Genomic DNA, 18,458 nt, shown 5'->3' with positions numbered 1-18,458 from the left:
TGTTGCTATCACCAGTGATTCCAATTGCTATTCCAAACTAAGCATTCTCAGTATTAGAAGAAAAAGACTTAAAAGCACAGGATGCATTCATAGTGAGCTCCTTGTACATGTACACATGTACAACTCTGATTATTAATAATTATGCTCAAGTGTGTAAAAAAATTCCAACATTCTAAGAAAACTCGAAAAGATTTACTGACTTTGCATACAGAGTAAGTGCAACATCTCAAGATAGAGCTCTATAATTCATCTACTGAAAGGAACTTCAGTCTGTTGCATGTGTCAGATGCTTTTTCACTGTTGCTCTCTAGTTTTGCAATCCGAGATCCAAACTGTACTGCCCTTTTTGGCAAAACAGTCGAGGCTGTCAGGCCCAGTTCCTTGGCTGCAAGGCGCAGAATCAGTTTCTCACCAATTCCTCGAGGTAAAGTCAAATCAACTTTTTCTGAGATGGGAAGGGAATTGAGGAACGAAACAACATCTTCATCAAGAAAAGGAAATCTGAAAGAGAGATTTACATGGGGATAGACGCTTTAAAAATTCCATAGGACTAGTCTTGGTTTTCCCCTTTACTACATGCAAAGACTGTGTGAAACTACACTGTAACTTTGAAATGAAAATATTTACACAACAAATGCTGGCATAATTCTGAATTTCAGGCATTTATACCTAATCATGTGCATGGTTAAGAGCACTGCACATCCACCACTGCAGCTATTCTCGTGCTGAACTGAAAATGTGCAACTAAGAGCAGATTTGGAAAAGCACTGGCACAAAGATCACATGAAAAAGCCTTTCATGCACCTGAGTGGCCTTTGCTCCTGCACACCACCTAAGAAAGTTTTTTCAAGTTGATGGTAGCATGGAGGAAGTAGACAAAAATATAAAATGATTCTTCAACTCTTCAAACTTAGCAGCCAGGAAATGTGGATATTGACTATGCCTTTACTGCATGGATAGGAATACACAGCTTCTGTTACACTGTCATTCTCCACAGACACTCCCTGAAGGTCCACACCAGAACACTTCAAAGTTGTATGAAAGACTGTTTAGCTTAAAATGATAAAATCAGCTTGAATTTGCCTATTTCAACATCTGTTGCTGCTTCTTGAAACTTCCAGATGGAAATCAAGTTGCTAAATTTCCTTAAGTAAACTCTTCCACAATATGATACAGTCCACTATTTTAAAAAACAAACCCAAAAACTGCACAACACAGTACACATTAACAAAACTGCAGCAGAACCAGAGACAATAAAACATGTAGAAGTTTCAATTAAGATTTTGTTAGGGGTGTTAAAAACTGCATCTAACCAGCAAAACCAGTTTTGCTCCATGCTAAAACAGTAATACCTGGCTTCTTTTCCGTGATCACCGATGATCCTGTCATCTCTACCAAGATTTCGTGAAGAAATGCGACCTAACTCCATTTCAAGTTCTTTATTGAGACCCTCTAAGCCATCTTTTCTGAAGCAAACACGATGTCGAGAATACCCAGCAAGCTGCTCATCTGCTCCAATTCCCGTAAGCACAACCTGAGGAAACAATGTTAGAAATCTTAGTATTTAAGCAAGTTAATACGTAACAGCCCTTAAATGTTTAACTACATCTTAAAGTGAAAAATTTCAATGGGCATCTTCTAAAGATATTACCTCTAGGGTGGCTGTACCTTACACATTTACAAAGCCTGAAACAATTCCCAGTAAAGTCACTGGTAACTTGAATTATGTTCATGCAGACCTCAAAGTATACACACACTGCTAGTGGAGAAAGGAAAAAACATCAAAACAATGCCATATGTATCACAAATACACCAGTGTATTTGAAGAATGTCTTTGTTAGTTTCTATGATAATAAACAGCATTTGTTAAACACCAGCCTTTAAAAATTATTGCCAAATCATTATGTCATATGTTGTAGTTACCTGAATGTACACCCAGTGTATTATTAATTTACCTGCTACTGGGTTAGTAACAACTTCATTACACAAAGTAAAAATGGCTTACATTACTCAGTAACTGCAGTAAAATGTTTTATCAAGAGAAAAAAACACTTATTACATCTGGCCCATTACTGTGCCTTCAACAGCTGAAATGAAACAGTTCCTTTTTCCCTACACAAAGCATCAAGAACAGAGAAGTGAGAAATTAGAATAAAAAATGATAGATGATGGTTTTTTTTTCCTACACGTATTATTGCATATCCAGGTTCACTGAAAAGTCATGCACATTACATGACAAAAGAACTGAGTATGATTTTTTACTCTAGAATTACACAAATATTATAATTATTGAATATTCTACATTCTGACACTGAATTTTAGAAGCCTTATGAACAGCAAAGATCCCAGCTGATTTCTGAATCAACAAAACTGTTTTTACATGCCAAAGTCAAACAAAAGGCAGAAAACAAAACAACAAAACAGTACCTTTGCAGGACTTTTATATGGTTTCAGTTTTCCTTGGTTACTAATGAAACCCTCTCCTCTGGAAGCAAACCAAATTGCACAGCCAATACTGTCATCCAAGACTGTGTCCAGTGGATAGATTAAGTAATTAATACGTTGCTTTCTCATTTTTTTCAATTCCTCTAATGTAACATTAATTTCCACAAAGTTCCAGATTCTTGAAGGGTTAATGGCTTCTAATTCCTTCAGTCCTGCCCTACCAGTGATTCTGTCAGGAACATCAAAGCAAGATAAATGTGTACCAGGGTCAGCATCAAGATCTTGACAGCCTTCTTGAGGACAAAGCAAATCAAGCTGTACTTCATGGCTGGTATGTCTTTTGGTGGTGCCCCTGTGCTTAGCTTGCTCTTTCATCATGAAAGCTACATTGAGAAGATCAATTGGCTCCTCCAAAGGCACATGTTTATCAGCCAGGGCTGCAATAACCATAGAATCAATGCCACCAGAAAAGAGCACTGCAACATGTGCTTTCTTATGAGACGTGCTTGGAACATCTCTTGTTTTCGGATCAGGATCTCGAAAGAGACACAGGACTCGTCTCTTGACCGCTTCATTTAAAACATCGATAAATTGACAGGCTAATTTTTTCTTGTGTTCCTCTGCAAGAAGTTCTTGAAGGGTTTCTACAGACACCACACAGTTGCTAGAATTAGAGCCTGGACATGCACCTGAAGCTTTAGAAACTGTTTTATTTAAGGGGATAACTGGTGCTCTAAGACACAGCTTTGATTCATTCACCACAAGATGTACATGGTTTGGTAAGTCTTTTGATACTTGGTCAAGAACATTAATGCATGTTTCTTCTACTGCTTTCTCTCTGCAGCTGTACTTCCATGGAAACAATGTTAAAGACAAAGATTTAGTTGTTGCACAAGCTTTGAGATCAATTTTGAAAATTCCAGATGCTGGGACTTCTTGCCACTGGTTGCCTGACTCAGAACAACCACTTACAGATGTGAGACAGAAAGCGCTGTCAACCTCATTACTGAACTGCCAAAGCAAGCTACGACGACCAAAGTAATCTCTGCCAAACCATAAACTGTGTCTGGCTGCCTCATAATAAATAAAAGACCAGGGACCCTGAAGTGATGAGAAGAGTGACAAAATGTCCATTTCACTGCTGCATAAAGCCAGATGATGAAACATTACATCAGTATCATTCTCTAGATTTCCTACATGCACTCCACTGAAAATTTCTCCATTCCAAAGGAAAATATTGTTATTGGCATCTTCCAGAGGCTGAGGAGTCACCAGTCCCCTCAAGTGAAGTACATGGCCTGAAAAGAGACATTCATAAGAGAGATCAGACACGGTTTTTATCAACTGTTGGCTACTGTCTGGTCCTCTTCTTCTCAGACGGCAGAAGATGTCTTCACTGAGGAAATCATGAATCGCACGCTGGCTGCACAAGGTAACAACACAGCAAATACCACACATTGCAATGGGAATTCACATGAACTACTTCTTGATTTTAGCCTTTTCTGAATTTTCCAGCTCCTGATGTGCCTTCTTTAATTCATCTAATGTGTCTGTGTAAGAGAAAATGACAAATAATCAGTTTCATAAAAAGGTAAGTTTATGCATAGACAAGTTTAAGAGTAATCTACAAAATTAGAAATTCCAGCCAATTGTTCAATTAAAATGATAAACATAAAACACTAATTCAGCAAAGTGCTAAGTTTGTGTTCCATATTACTAACACAAGCTAGTTAAACTTGCTGTAGCATATTCCTCTTTAATTATATAAAGATGATAATTTTTTTTCCAAAGAAAGCCACAGTGCAGTAGGGGAATGGCCAACTCCTGCCTATATTATCAATATGACTTCAACATTTGTAGTAAGAAAAGGGAACTGACAATTAAAATGGCAACACTATTAACCCAAATCAAAGACAAGTAGCAATTGTTCACTCCAGAAAATTAAATTTATACTTCTGAATTCATACTCTTCTAATGCTTGTTCCATCATCACCTCTATTAGCCATTCTCCTATTACTTTGTATTTGACACTGCTATTTTCTCACTTCAATATACCTTTGAAATCTGCTACAAACACAGCATTTAAACATTAACCATTTGAGATACTGTTACACTGCAAACTTACTTTTGCACTGAGACAGCATTTCTGTCCGGTCTGCAAGGAAGAATATGTTGCTATTGGGCTGCTGCTTATAAACTTTCTGTAAAACAAAACCCACACTGTTTTAAGTCAAAGCAGCAGCATCAGGAACCACACTGCAGCAGAAGTCGGTGTAAGTCCAAAGAGACACTCCTGGTATAAAAGTGAAGGGATAAGTTCTGCCCTGCCAACACCAGCATTCTAATGCTGTACCATCAAAAGCATTTAATGCTCAACCTAAGACAATTCTGAATTCCTCTTTTCCTCATCCACAAGGGATAACATTCTATTGTAAACAAAGCCACAGAAAAAGTAAGAATACCCCATGAATCCTTGTGATCAACTCAAACATCTTAATGAAATAAATAAAACACAGAAAAAGCAAATCCCCTACCCTACACAAGTATACATAATCAAATAATTTGCAGGACAAATTATTCTGAGCACAGCAGACCACATGTTTATTAAAATCTGTATTACAACAAATTAAAGACAGCATGCTCTGATTTTTTTGCCCCTTTTGTCTCTATGTTTACTTCTCTGCTAAAATGAAATAGTTAAAAGCAAATTTGTAAAACCTTACCCGGTTTTTCTTCAAATTGGAAAGCTCATCGACTACAACCTTCTGCTCTTTAATCTGAAAGGCAAAGGATGCATTTAAATTTAATGATAAAAACAAGACATAATTTATAATTCCAGTGGTGAGCATGTCTACTGATATTTTAAGACAGCAACAAGCATGTATAGCTGCTGTTCTCCAAATGAATCACTGAAGACAATGTAGTCTTTAAAATTACATACTTTATTTCTCTAGAAACAGGCTATTTTGCATGCATTGGTACTTCTCCTACCCTCAAAAGCTGCTGGGAAGCCAGAGCACTATATTATAATATATATAATATTACATATATATATATGTATTAATTATAATCAGAAAGCACATTTTCCCCCTCAGAAGAGAACATGTACACAACTAATACAACATCAAATAACATTTTAAAAAATTAGCATAGTATCGAGAATACACTTTATACTCACAGGTATGCTCCAGATTCAAAATGAAATTAATGAAAATCCAAATACTCTAGAACTGTATTAGGAGCTTTCTATTGCTCTTGGTTTTTACATTAACTTCCTTAGTAGAATTTACCACTCTCTTCTGCACTGATAGATGTGGCAGATATTCCTACTTTCTTTTACAGTGGCAGTTGTGATTGCTAAAGAGTAATCAGAAGGACTGTTGCAAAAGTCAAAAACTGAAACAAAATCTGCTCAGAAGGCACAATGGTTTTTGTTAGAAGCAAACAGGGTTTCTCTGCTCTTCCTCTGTGTCTCCTGGAACTGATGCAACAGTAGGAAACTGCCACACAGTGAGGTCAGCCAAACTGAATATGGCACACTGTAAAGACAACTTATCCAGCAGCTACATCAATCTCTTGTATCTACAACACCAGCAAGGCAAAACAGCAGAGCCACCCTCTGCTACAGACTACGCCAGGTCACAGAAGTGACAACCTGTAGCTCTGTGATGTCCCAGCTTTGCAGCTTCCAGGCAATCAAAACCATCACTGTGTCTATACAACATGGCCCTGCAGAAGTAATTTTTTTCATATAATCATGTAATGTTAAAGGGTTGGAAGATCATCTAGTCCCAACCTGCCCCCTGCCATGGGCAAGGACACATGCCACTAAACCTGGCTGCTCCAGGCCTTATCCAACCTTGAACACATTCAGGGTTGGGGCATCCATAGCTTCTCAGGGCAATATATTAAAGTGCCTTACCATTCTCACAGCAAAGAATTTCTGCCTAGTATCTAACCCAAATTTGCCCTTTTCCAATTTGTACACATTACTCTTTGTCTTATCACTACAGTTCCTGATGAAGAGCCCCTTCTCTGGCTTCCCTGTAGGCACCATTGGGATATGGATACTATGAGGTTTTTTGGAGTGAAGGTTCCACAGGGCTTGGCAGAACACAGGTGTGGGCACCAGGGAAGAGGGAGCGGATACATGAGGAGCACCAACCTCTATGGCTGAAATCCCTTGGGACATTTTGGGCAGAAAAAGCTGAACTAGGCACTAAAAGGAAGCCATATGAGAAGCAGGTGAGGGTTCTTGGTTTGTCCAGCCTGAAGGAGACTGAGGGAAGACCTCACAGCAGTCTAAAAGTTCCTTATGAGAGGAAGTGGAGGGGCAGACACAACCTCTTCTCCCCGGTGACCAGACAGAACCACAGGGAACAGCCTGGAGCTGGATCAGGGGAGGTTTAGGTTGGACACCAGGAAAAGGTTCTTCACCCTGAGGGTGGATGGGCACTGAACTCCCCAGGGAAAGTGATCACAGCACCAACCCGACAGAGTGCAAATAACTTTTGGATAACACGTTCAGGCACATGATGTGATTCTTGGGGCGTCCTGTGCAGCACAGGAGCGAGACTCGATCATTGGGGGTCTCTTGAAACTCACGATACTCTTGTGATTTTGAGCGAAAAACCCCACTGCGCCTCACTTGACATTTCAAACTCAACTTGAAGCAGTAAGACCCAAAATACCAATCTGACTAGCGAGCCAACACAGGCTCGCTAAATGCAGGTCCCAGAGAGCACCCGCCCTCCTCTTCCTCACGCCGCTCGCACCCGAGGCGACAGGCTCCGGGTGCCGCCCGCGCCTCGGCCCGGACCCCGGCACAGGGCCCTGCGGGGCCGCCTCCGCTCACCCGCCGGCTCAGCTCCTCCTTGTGGCGCAGCGCCGCGCTCTCGCCATCCTCCTGCCGCGGCGGGCGGCCCGACATGGCCGCGGCGGGCACCGGGCGCTCTCACCCGACGGCGGCGACAGCCGCGCACGTTCGGACAGCAGAGCCGCCGGAGCCAGCTGCAGCAGAGCGCATGCGCCCGACGGGCCCGCGATCGAGCGCGCGCCTGCCGGAGCACCAATCAGCAGGCGCGGTCGGGCACGCACCTGACGGGCCACCAATCAGCAGGCACCGCCGAGCACGCGCCGGGGCGCGGGGCGGGTAGCGCGAATCGTGAGGGGGCTCGCGCCCCCGGCCGGGAGAAGCCGGGACTGCGCTGTAATTCTCGGGAGCCGTGTGCGGGAGGCCATCGGGACAGGCCCAGGATGGAGAAGATTTTTGGAATGAGGCTCGGAAACTGTACTCCCTGTGGAGTGTGTCGGAACACCCGGCAAAGGAAAGGAGCGGCTTGGTGTAGTGTGATCCCGGGCTGCTGTCGGGCAGCGGGCCCTCAAACTCCTTTAAGCGGTTTGCTTAAAGGTATTCCAGAAGAGATATGAATCATACGCTATTTACGGATATTAGGATCATATGTTTCATTATATTCATTATTAGGACATGTTTCTACAAGAAAGATAGGGACTTTTTACAGGGGCATGTAGTGACAGGACAAGGGGGGATGGCCTCAAAGTGACGGAGGGCAGGTTTAAATTGGATAGTTGATGGAAATTGTTTACACGGAGGATGTGAGGCACTCGCACAGGTTGCCCAGAGAAGCTGTGGCAGTTCCATCTTTGCAAGTGTTCAAGCCCTGTTGCACTAGGCTCTGAGACACCTAGTCTAGTCCCTGCCCATGGCAGAGGGTCGAAATGAGATGATCCTTAAGGTCTTTTCACACCCAAACCATTCTAGGATTCTATGATTTTATTATTATACAAGATGGATATTTAAGACCAGCCCCCTAAGATGATCTTAACATTTCTCTTTCTCTTCTGTTATACTATAGAAGTGTCACAGTGATGCATATGTCTACCCATCTTTAGAAATACACCATTGTCTCATTCTTATCCCTTCTTTTTAAACATTGTGTAATTACTCTAAACATTCAAGAGTAATCCAAACTTACACACTGCTACTGATTGCTCAGTTTTAGGATTTTATGAGATTTCTAGCCCACTTGTGGTCCTTGTGGTACTCACTGCATTGCAAATGTAGTTTAAATCTTCATGAACCATTTGAAATATTTGCAACTTTAGTAAGAGAGGTAGGAATGTTGACTTTTTTGCTCACATAATCATACATATTATATATTTTGATAATACTTGGAGTTTGTGAGCAAGGTTGCACCTTGGTTGTATCCATGAGCTTGGAATGCCTGTGATGTTGATCAAAATTTTTGGCAGCGGTATAGGAAGAACAAAGATTTTGGCTCCTAGTAGAAGGATGGAAAAAGACAATTTGGCTATAAGTATATTTGGCAGTCCACTAAGTTGAAAAAGTTGTGCTTATCTGCTTTTAACAGAAAGAGAAACTGAGGTTACACTTTCCTGAAAGGTCAGTCTTGCTTGTCCCTCCACCTTTAAGCACACCCTTGTGCCTCCAGCCTTGCCCCACCATGGCTGCACGTGGGGCTGTGTGGTGGGACAGGCGAGGGAGCTGATCTGTTTTTCTCTGCAGTGCACAGGGCTGCTGTGATTCTGGCAGCCCCAAAGCAGAGCAGCTGAAGCTGCTGGGGAGTTGTTGTCCAGGGTTTGGAGTGGTTCTGGTTTCTTGTCCTTTGGATTTTAGAAGAAATACACATATCCAGGTCATGTAGATCAGTTTTGGTGCTATTGCTTAGCGTGCTTTGTAGTTTGTCACTGTTCTGTTGAGTAATTTGTTTAATCTGAGTAACTCCCAACCCTCTGCTGCCCAAGTGTTTTATCTGTTGTTCATATGTTACAAAGGTTGATGATCAAGTAAGCCAGTAGTCAAAGTATAATTTCCGTAGTGATTAGCCTTTTTATGTTCAGTAATAAATGCAGTTAATGTTTATTAATCAAAAATCCATCACTCCGTGCTACTGATTGTTTCAGAAGAGTGATGATAGTGGTTTTGAGGACTAATAGCAAATGTAGAATGGTTTTAATTTCTGGTCTTACTACAAACTGATGATTCTTCTGCTGATATGGAGCGGGCTTTTGATAGGTCCTTTTAAAAATGAAATAATTCCTGTGACAAGATCACTCCTGAAATAACAGTCATACCTACAATGAGAGCAGTGTGTTTGCAACTCAGCAAAGGAAAAGGCTGGTACCTTTTCACTCTCTGTGCAGAGCAATGTCATCTGCATTGGAGCTCATTTCAGGGCTGCTGCAGTTCTGGTGATTCCTGAGGGCTGGGAGGGCACCTAGAGCTCATCTGGCTGACAGCTAAGTGGGCAGTGTCATTCAGTGACATATCTCTGTTCATTCTGATTGTGTCTGCGCACTTGTGCCAGCTCTGGTACTCTAAACTATTTTTCTTTTTACTGGCATAAAACTATTTCTGGAGATTAATAATACTTGACACAAAGTTAATAAAGTATCAAAGAATATTTCAGTCTTTTAAAGCCCTCACCTTTTCAGTATCTGGCATCTTTAAAAATATAAAAAATAACACAAATTACCCAACAAGTAATGGAAACAGCTAAAAGCCAGAAGTAGTTACTGATGCCAGAAAGTCTTTGAAGTTGCTGTCACCTGTTAGCAAATGCATGGCCAAAACAGTAATCTTTAAATAACCAAGCTCAAGCTCCAAAAGGCTGCCGTTAAAACCACGCTGAAGAGGTGAGGCCATCCTTGTGGCAACACTGTCAAATCTTGAAGACCTCTGTTCATGATGCTGGCAGTACATTTGTGTTGGAGGATTTTACAGCTGTGAGAGTCACAGGGTAGGACTGATAGTGCCTTGGAGGCTTAGCAGCCTCAAAGTTTCCGTGTTCTTTGCTGCGGGCTGGAAATCTGCGTGTGCTCGCTTCTGTATCTCACAGCTGACGCTTGCTAACATGTTAAGCCACCATAAATCGGTTGTGGGTTCAAGTCTGAGTGGTTTATGAGGTTCAGCTGTAAGGAAACTTGTCATGCTTCAGAAGAACCCGTCACAGAGGTCCTCACAGGGGAATCGCACCAGGATAATTGTAGCTCTGATGTTGGCCACAAGAGAGCAAGCCGAAACTGCGCTGGCTGCTCAGAGACAGTCAAGGAGAGCGTGGGATGAGCTATGTAAGATGGATGAGTTATTTAAAAGAGGAGAGCACAGTCAGAGGATATTGTATTTATGTAGAGTTTTGTCTGTTTTGGAACATCCTGGGTTATTTTGTCTTCAGACATATCCATACACACACACATATATCATCATAATCCACATAAATAGATTTTGAGATGTAACATCAATCTCTGTGTTATTTTCACAGTTGAACCTAGATTTTAATAATTTACTAATTTATACCAGTCTAAGAAAATTCAAATTGTTGAAATTTGTTGGGTTTGATTTATGGTAATCCTTCTGCTAATTTGTCTGAGACATCAGGATTTGAAGGGAGTTAGGTTAACTTACACAGCTAGGGATCTGGATATATACACAGGAATCTAAGCAGAGTTGTGGTTTGTTTCCTTAGGTTAAGTACCTAGGTTGTCAATTACACAAGAAACCCTGCAAAACCTATAATCATTCTACTTTAAAAGTCCTGTCACTGCAAGTAGAACAAGAAGTCTGAGCACTTTTATGGTCTTGAAGTACAGTCAGTTTTTTCAGCTCTTCTGATACACTGTTAAAGCAATCTGAGAACTCGTTTGCACAAAAAAAATTGTTTAGTTCACAAGCATAAAATTATTAATTTTCTAATTAAAAGCAAAATTTTATCACTTTCACATGGAGGATTTTAAGGCTGTTGTCAAAATAGCTGAGAACTATCATCAGTCTCTCATTAGTTCTTTACAATCTGATTGCCTAGCTCAAAGCTTCTAAAAGTGCTAAACCAAACAGCTTGTTTGTAAAATATTTCCATCAGTCCTTCATCTGATGATTTGAGAGGATTTAAAAAGAGACTTTTCCAAGTTCACTCTGTTCTTCAATGTAAAACTGAAGTAACTCTAATGAATTCAAGAGCCTTTTCAAGGTCTTACGTTGCTGTAGTTGAGAAGACAGTTTGACCTTCAATTTTCATAATTTTTTCTTCCTTAGTGCAGAATGATTTGTTAGACTTCAAAAGAGCTTAGTTCGTGTTAGTGCTAGTTTCACTTAGACATGCGGAACTAAAAGATTTGGGTTTGTCTGTTGCAGGGCAGTCCCTCACATGCTCTGAATAATCAATACACAGGTTTACTGCAGTAACTACTTTGAGTATGGGATCAGAGTCCCAGGTACACATTTTGAGCAGTGAATGTTCAGGGATCTTAGAAAATCTAGTGCTCTGTCTTACAAAACAAACATTTTGTTTGCAGTATGAAGATGGAAGCTTGGTGCCTGGTTGTTGGAAGCTGTTCTGTTGGTGCCGCCAAAGAGCAGGTATAGGAGAGGCTTAGAACTGCTCAGGAACACTGGATAGACAGATGCCTCATTTGGATTATCCTGGATTGAACATCTTGATATAAAATCAGATTAGTGCTAATATTTCTGCTTAATGAGAAAAGGAAAGGAGAACTGCACCAAAACCATGCTGAGTGAAGTGTCAGCCTGCCCAGTAATTCTGCTTTTTGGAAGCTGAGTTAGGAAGTCTACAGAAGACTGGAGGGATAATTATGACCTTGCTTCTCTTTCCTGTTGAGAGTGCCTCCATGACAGTAAGTACTGTGTTTAATACTATGTACAACTGATATTTTCTGGAAGATAAGACCCAGAGATTAGATTTTTTTGGAGGAGTAGGCAGGCCTGAGCAGGATGGGCAGAGGGTATGGAAGTGGCAACCTGCTTTTGCTCCCATGATACGGGTCTCCTGGAATCAGGGACTTGGTAATTTGGGCTGAGATAGGTTACAGCCCCATAAAGCATGTTCCATAGGCACACAACAGACACCTAAGTGAGAGCTTGGGCAGAACAGAACATGTCTGAGCAGGCTGGAGAAAGGGGGAAATGCATGATACCGTTGCAAGGCTCTCTGAGGCAACAGTGAAGGTAAGGGTGTTTGCTCTAAGATGCCCAGCTGGATTAGGATCTTGCATAGGTTATTGTATTAAATGTGTTGCTGTCATGTGCTTTTTGTGCCTTTCTTTTCACTGTCACATACATCTGGACTTAGCTCCTGCTATTGGGCAAATAGAGCCACAAGAGAGATTGTTTTTCTAGGTTTGGAGATGGGAGTTACTTGAAAGAAAGCACTAAGGTTTTCAAATTCTCATATGCCAGAGGCCATGTTATCAAGCAGCTTGTTGGACTTCATTTATTTCTAAACTTCATTCTTTCTGTCTTAAGGTGTGCTGAGGCCTTCCTACTTATGCCATTACCCACTGTCCTTATTCCTCTCCAGTTTTGTTTTTATTTTTCTTCTCTCTACTCGAAGTTTTGGTACAAATCAGCCTGCACACATGGAAAAACAACCTGGGACACAAAGAAACTGAACCCCTAGTAGGATTTTCAGTCTTGAGGGTTATACTTGTTTACCATCCTTTTATCATGAATGTGTGCTTAGTGCTTTTGAGTCCACAGAACTCAAAATGCCCGACTGAGATTGATGAAAACTGAGAGGAAACCTAAGCCAAAGCTGTGTGAGTTTGCAGGTGAGGAACAGAACTTGGAGGTCCTGGCTTTTATTCACATTCCACCTTTGAGCATTAGTATGTCCATGTTTAAATTACTATTTCCATATTTAAAATTGGGCTGGTTTTGCTTTATGAAGTCACAGTCAGGAAACAACTCATTGCAGAAATATTCACTGCACTGAATGGCAAATGGGTATCTATTTTACTTTCATCACAGTTTTTATGTTGACTGTTTTAAACCTTCATGCTTTCTTGGCAACCTAGACCCTTTATATCTGTAGCTGGAAAGAAAATATTCTGATCCAGTTCTCATGGAGCAGCAGACTAAGCATTCCACAGATAGGTTACCTCTGACAGAAAAGGTCACAGAAAAGAGTTCATTAAACATTTATTTTGGGTTATCACAGAACAAAACATTTCTATTTGACATAAAATTTAAAAATTCCCTGGTTGCAAGTTGCTGTGCCTTAACCTTTACTGTGATTGTCATCTTATTTAAAATCTAAACATCACTAAGATTTAACTGTTTTCCCCTAATACTCTCCTGTGAAATACCATCAGTGATCCTATACTCTTTCCCACTTTAACACAGTGTTTGGAGTAACTACAGCTGTTGCAATTAAGGAAAATTGCAGTAAAAAAGTGCAGGCTGTAACTACTGTGAGGTGTAAGAATTTAATGTTTTAGGTAGTGTAATAACCCTCAAAAGATTTCCTTCTCTTTCAAGGCAGAACCAACAATGAAAATACTGGTAGGCTTTGAATGTTTACCTTGTTTGTATGTGATAAAATTACTTAAAATACTGTAATGTTGTCTGCATTCCTAGTATTTTCAGTGCTGATTTTTAAAATGTTAATTCATCATTTGGAGCAAGAATAATCACAAGGAAGGAAGAGGTATCATTGCATAATTCCTGGTATGTATTTTGATTGTTGAATATTTATCTAAACTTTGCCCATGGCTCTAAATTTAACACTAATTTAGGTAATAGAATTAAGGTCTTTCTGCCACTGACATACATTATCACATGTGAGAGAGGTAGCCTAGATAAATCTTACAATTTTGTAGCATTGAACATTTGAGTAACATCCTTTATTTTAATACTCTGACATATCTTTAAAGAAAGGCAGTGGTATATGGCACTTCTGAAATCAGTACAGTAGCTGTCTGGAAAACAAAACAACTCCAAACTAGGTACCTGGAAATTGATGTCTCAGCCTAGACACAATGTAAGTTCAGTTAATACTGTTAAAGCAAACTTTTAAAACCTTTATACAAGGTTATAAATATGATAGTATCAGTGTAACTTGGCAAATTTACTGAGAAGCAGAGACCTTGGTTAGCAGTGAAAGTAAGAAATAAAAATAATGAATTTAGAATAAACAAGCTTTGCCAAATTTTGCTTATAAGTTGATTATATGTCTCAATAGGTTGAAGTGACAGTCCTGTCAGCATCAGTTTACATGGCATTAAGGAGGGCAATTTAGAGTGGCCATTAGCAAAATGGTAAATTTACAAGCAACATGGACAAGATGTGACTACATTTGATTCTCTCCAGACCAGAACAGAGAGGCATGACAATAAATTGTTATGAAGGAACATACATTTCTGGAATTATTCCAGTCCAAAAGGACAAAAGTTTTCTCTAAAGAAGGGAAAACAGGCAACTATTTTTTACTTTCTTTGTATCTTCTATGCCTTCTCTGCTGTTTCCACCTTCAATGAAGTCTTGAAAAATTATTATCCAGGAGATACTGAATTGGTCAAAATCCTCTTATGGCCAGTGTTCAGAGCTCAAAAGACAATTCAAAATCTAAAGCAACTCTTAGAGTATGGTTAAGATTTGACTGTAGGGGTTCTTGAGTTCTCTGTCCAAGTAGGAAAAAACCGCTGTGTCTGAGCCCCTGAACAGTGGTGTCACATGCTGTGCTTGGCTTAATAGAAAGCAGAGTTAAAGTGATAAATCTGTCACAACTGATCTGGAGTTTATACAGTAATTAGCACAATTAAAGCAGAGATTTGGCCAACACCTGCAGAAAAGTTCTCATAGTCCTTGCAACTATCAGATTTACCCTATTACTTACACAGCTACTGCAGAGATTACATTAAGGTATCTGATTAAAAATTGTATTAACTAGAAGGAGGTCATGATTTCTTTAAAAATCAGAGGAAGACAATAATTGCTTTTTTTAAATTTTATTTTTCATCTGAAGTATTTAATTGACTTTTAGTCCTCTGTTAGGTAAGTCCACTGTATACAGCCTAACATATATTGTTTCCTACTGAAATGGATGCAACAGCTCTTCAGCTGCACATAGAGACATTGGAAGTATTTTTGGCTAAGAAATGAAGGCTCTAACATTCAGTTACTGTTCATGTAACTTACACTTATTTGTTTACTGTGTTTTCCATTAAGTGTTGCCAGGAGACTTTGCCAGGCTTATTTTCAATCATGCACTTAACTGGACACCAGCAGACCATATGCTTTCACCATTATTGCTCTGCCTTCATCTTCTTAATAAAACAGCTAACACCTTGGGGAATAAAATATGTTGTTTGAATGACTGAAAAATTGGTAAATTTTGTTCAGAGATGACACTGGAAATGAAATGCATTTTTTGTTCTGAGTAATAGCTGTAAAGAGGTTTTTTTTTGTTTAGTCTTGTATATAGTATTTTAAACTGTAATAAAGTCATTATAATGTTATCATAGAAGAACTTGGATATGTGATCTGCATCTTGCTTGTTTAAATTAACACTAACCTGCAAAGCTAAATTCTGCTGATTTCCTCTTGTAGGTAATTTGAATCAAATGACCTGATTACAAAGCAAGATGAGCAAGGTTTAGCTGGTGAAGAACTGTTTGGGTTATTGCATTCTTCTTGCAGGGAATTTAAGCAGCAAAGTCTTGAACATCTTGCTGCTGGAGGATTTTCATTAGATTTAATCAAATGTCAGGTCTCATCTGTATAAATTTAACTGTGTGGAACTTTGTGAATACAGAAATACAAGTTTATATATATGCACATAAACCTGCTCTATTAGATAATAATCCTAGATTCTGTTATGTTTATTGTTAGTAGCATTTCTTTATATTGTAGAATTATGTATTTATGTTGTCGAATAAGGACAAATACAGAAGTTAGATGCTACTTAAAAAACCCCTGCAAACAAATAATAATGATGATGATGATGATAATAATAATAGCAGTAACACTTAAGGAGAACAGAAAGAATTTTAAATAGCTTTACACCTTAAGAGATGCTGTTCTTGGTCCACATCTGATCGGTCCACATTGGTATCTTTACTGATACAAAATTGCCTACCAATACTACTCTGAGGATGCCAGATGCTGTTTTGAAAAGGATTTTTAGGTCATCATGGATAACTCAAATAGTATTTTTTCAAGTTTACAGAAGTCATTAACACCTAAACTCAGGTGAGTTAACATTTGGACAAAATTAAAATTCATACAAACAGAACAGCAAAGGGAGAAATTTCACCTGTAATGAATCAGACCTAAATATACATCTGGTACCACTGCAGTTTGCTATTTTCTTTCAGGCACTACTCCACTCCAAAACCATGCAGGATATCTTAGTATTTATCTTGGCAAGCATATTCGGCATTAAATGAATACCTCAATATATTATCTTGACAGTATAGTCAGTGTTCAAGCTGCTTTTGGAGTTTCAAAACTGAAGGTATTTTTCTTTGACCAGGCTGCATCATGCATGTAGCTGATGAAGAAAACTGAACATTTGACTCTAGTTACTGAACAATTCAGTTTCTAACCATTGCAGAGTTTGAGTGTGTCTCATATTCTGATGCTGAGGACAAAGCTGAGGCGACTGAGGGTAAAGGTTTTGTGTTCTAACACGTAGATAGGGAAGTGATTTGGAGGAGTGGAGGAAGAGAAGGTTTGTAGTATTCAACCTTTTCCCAGCAGAGCCTCTAATGACAGGTTGCACCATCCATTCTGCCTACATATCTAGCCCTATGCAGAACAAAAATGAGGAAATACTTGCTAGATGATTGGCAAGATGTTTGCTGACAGTGTTGACAGTATTTATCTTTCTGATCTGACACTTCGCTGATACTGTGTGTTTGACATGTGGGAAAATTATTTACAACTCTATCAGACCTGGAAAAATGGTTGAAAGAGATATCCAAATAGTAGAGATTATTGCCTCTTTTAAATTTAATTTTATAACAGAAAAAGCACAGAGCGGTAGGGCTTGAATATATTTAGAACTGAAAATATTTGTGTTCCCCATGGTTGGTATGTGAAATGTAATGCCACAGGAATTCCTAATTTTGAAATGGTAATTTTTTAAATAGACTAGTTATCTGAGCACTAATGGTATTTTTTTGTCATAGATTACAGTTAAATAAGGAGAATGAAATCTCACGCTTCAATAATTGTCAGAAGGGAATTAATTTAAGCCCCTAAGTCTCCTGTAGTTGTGTGTGCGAAAGGAGCAGTGACTTGCACAGCTAGTGAAATTTGCTCTGTACTACTGGCTGTTGTAGGGCAGGCCAGAATGTCAGGAACTTAGGTGAATCTGAGATCTTATACTGCAGGGTCAAATGTTCTTGTTAACAAGTGAACAGCAACAACAAAAAGGCACAGTGTGTTGCACTGTACTAACTACTGCTGGCTGTTCAGTATTCAAGCAATTGCACAAATGCCAGGGTAGTCTCAGTTGTCTTGTATCAGAAGATAGGCAGCTGGCAATGCTAAGCTTTGGTTATCATCTTTACTTTTGAGGCTTTCACTGTGCTAATTAGCATGACTAATTAAAAATAACTGGATTCCCTGAGGTTTGTTGCATTTGCTTTTTAGCATTAGAACATTGTTCTTCCACTGAAGCATTTACTAGGGTTTTTACTGAGATACAACTACAGGGACTTCTGCTTAGACATTAACATAATTAATTTTTCTTGTTTTTTTCTAACCAGTCCATCTTTAAAAGTAAGATTTTGCAATATATCTGTAGCTAGTAAATAGGTCTTTTTGCAATGGTTTATTTATTATATATCTGTCAATTTCTGGTTTTCAGAACAGAGCTCATGCATAGCAAAATTGTTTAGCAGCATTCTATTGTTTAATTCTTTATGCTTTGTTTCTCATCAGTGTACTGTGTGTTTAGATCAAGCAGCTCTCCCTGCCTGTGGAGCATCTTCTGTATGACCCAAGAGGTGAAATATTCTGGTAAACTCAGCTCTGGTTAATTTATGTTCCATGTGTTACTGTAATTTGATGTTACACTGTACTTTCAGTTCTTCATATTTGAAAGTCATTAAGCAGCCTTCCTGCTTGACTTCAGTGCCATTGCTTGTGTTTATTTGCTTATTGTTTAATTCTAAAATAAAACTTTACTTCTGAGGATATTTAAAAGTCATCACCCACTCTGCACTAGGTA

General features: G+C 39.3%; 2 protein-coding genes across 2 annotated transcripts; both read right to left on the bottom strand.

Annotated features, from left to right (window-relative positions):
* Positions 1–173: 173 nt before the first annotated feature.
* ASNSD1 (asparagine synthetase domain containing 1) lies at positions 174–3,903 on the bottom strand. The gene is made up of 3 exons (XM_033064876.2): positions 2,428–3,903; positions 1,353–1,534; positions 174–501 (listed from the first exon to the last, which is right to left on the bottom strand). Exons 1-3 carry the CDS (start codon positions 3,901–3,903, stop codon positions 240–242), a joined length of 1,920 nt encoding a protein of 639 aa, XP_032920767.1. The 3' UTR covers positions 174–239.
* ASDURF (ASNSD1 upstream open reading frame) lies at positions 3,399–7,432 on the bottom strand. Its single transcript, XM_033064880.2, has 4 exons — positions 7,301–7,432; positions 5,169–5,222; positions 4,571–4,646; positions 3,399–3,995 (listed from the first exon to the last, which is right to left on the bottom strand). Exons 1-4 carry the CDS (start codon positions 7,373–7,375, stop codon positions 3,925–3,927), a joined length of 276 nt encoding a protein of 91 aa, XP_032920771.1. The 5' UTR covers positions 7,376–7,432; the 3' UTR covers positions 3,399–3,924.
* Between the last annotated feature and the right edge of the window lie 11,026 nt (positions 7,433–18,458).

Source organism: Catharus ustulatus, chromosome 7 (genome assembly GCF_009819885.2).
Source record: "Catharus ustulatus isolate bCatUst1 chromosome 7, bCatUst1.pri.v2, whole genome shotgun sequence".
NCBI lineage: Eukaryota > Metazoa > Chordata > Aves > Passeriformes > Turdidae > Catharus > Catharus ustulatus.
This window is presented reverse-complemented; position numbering and strand designations above follow the sequence as displayed.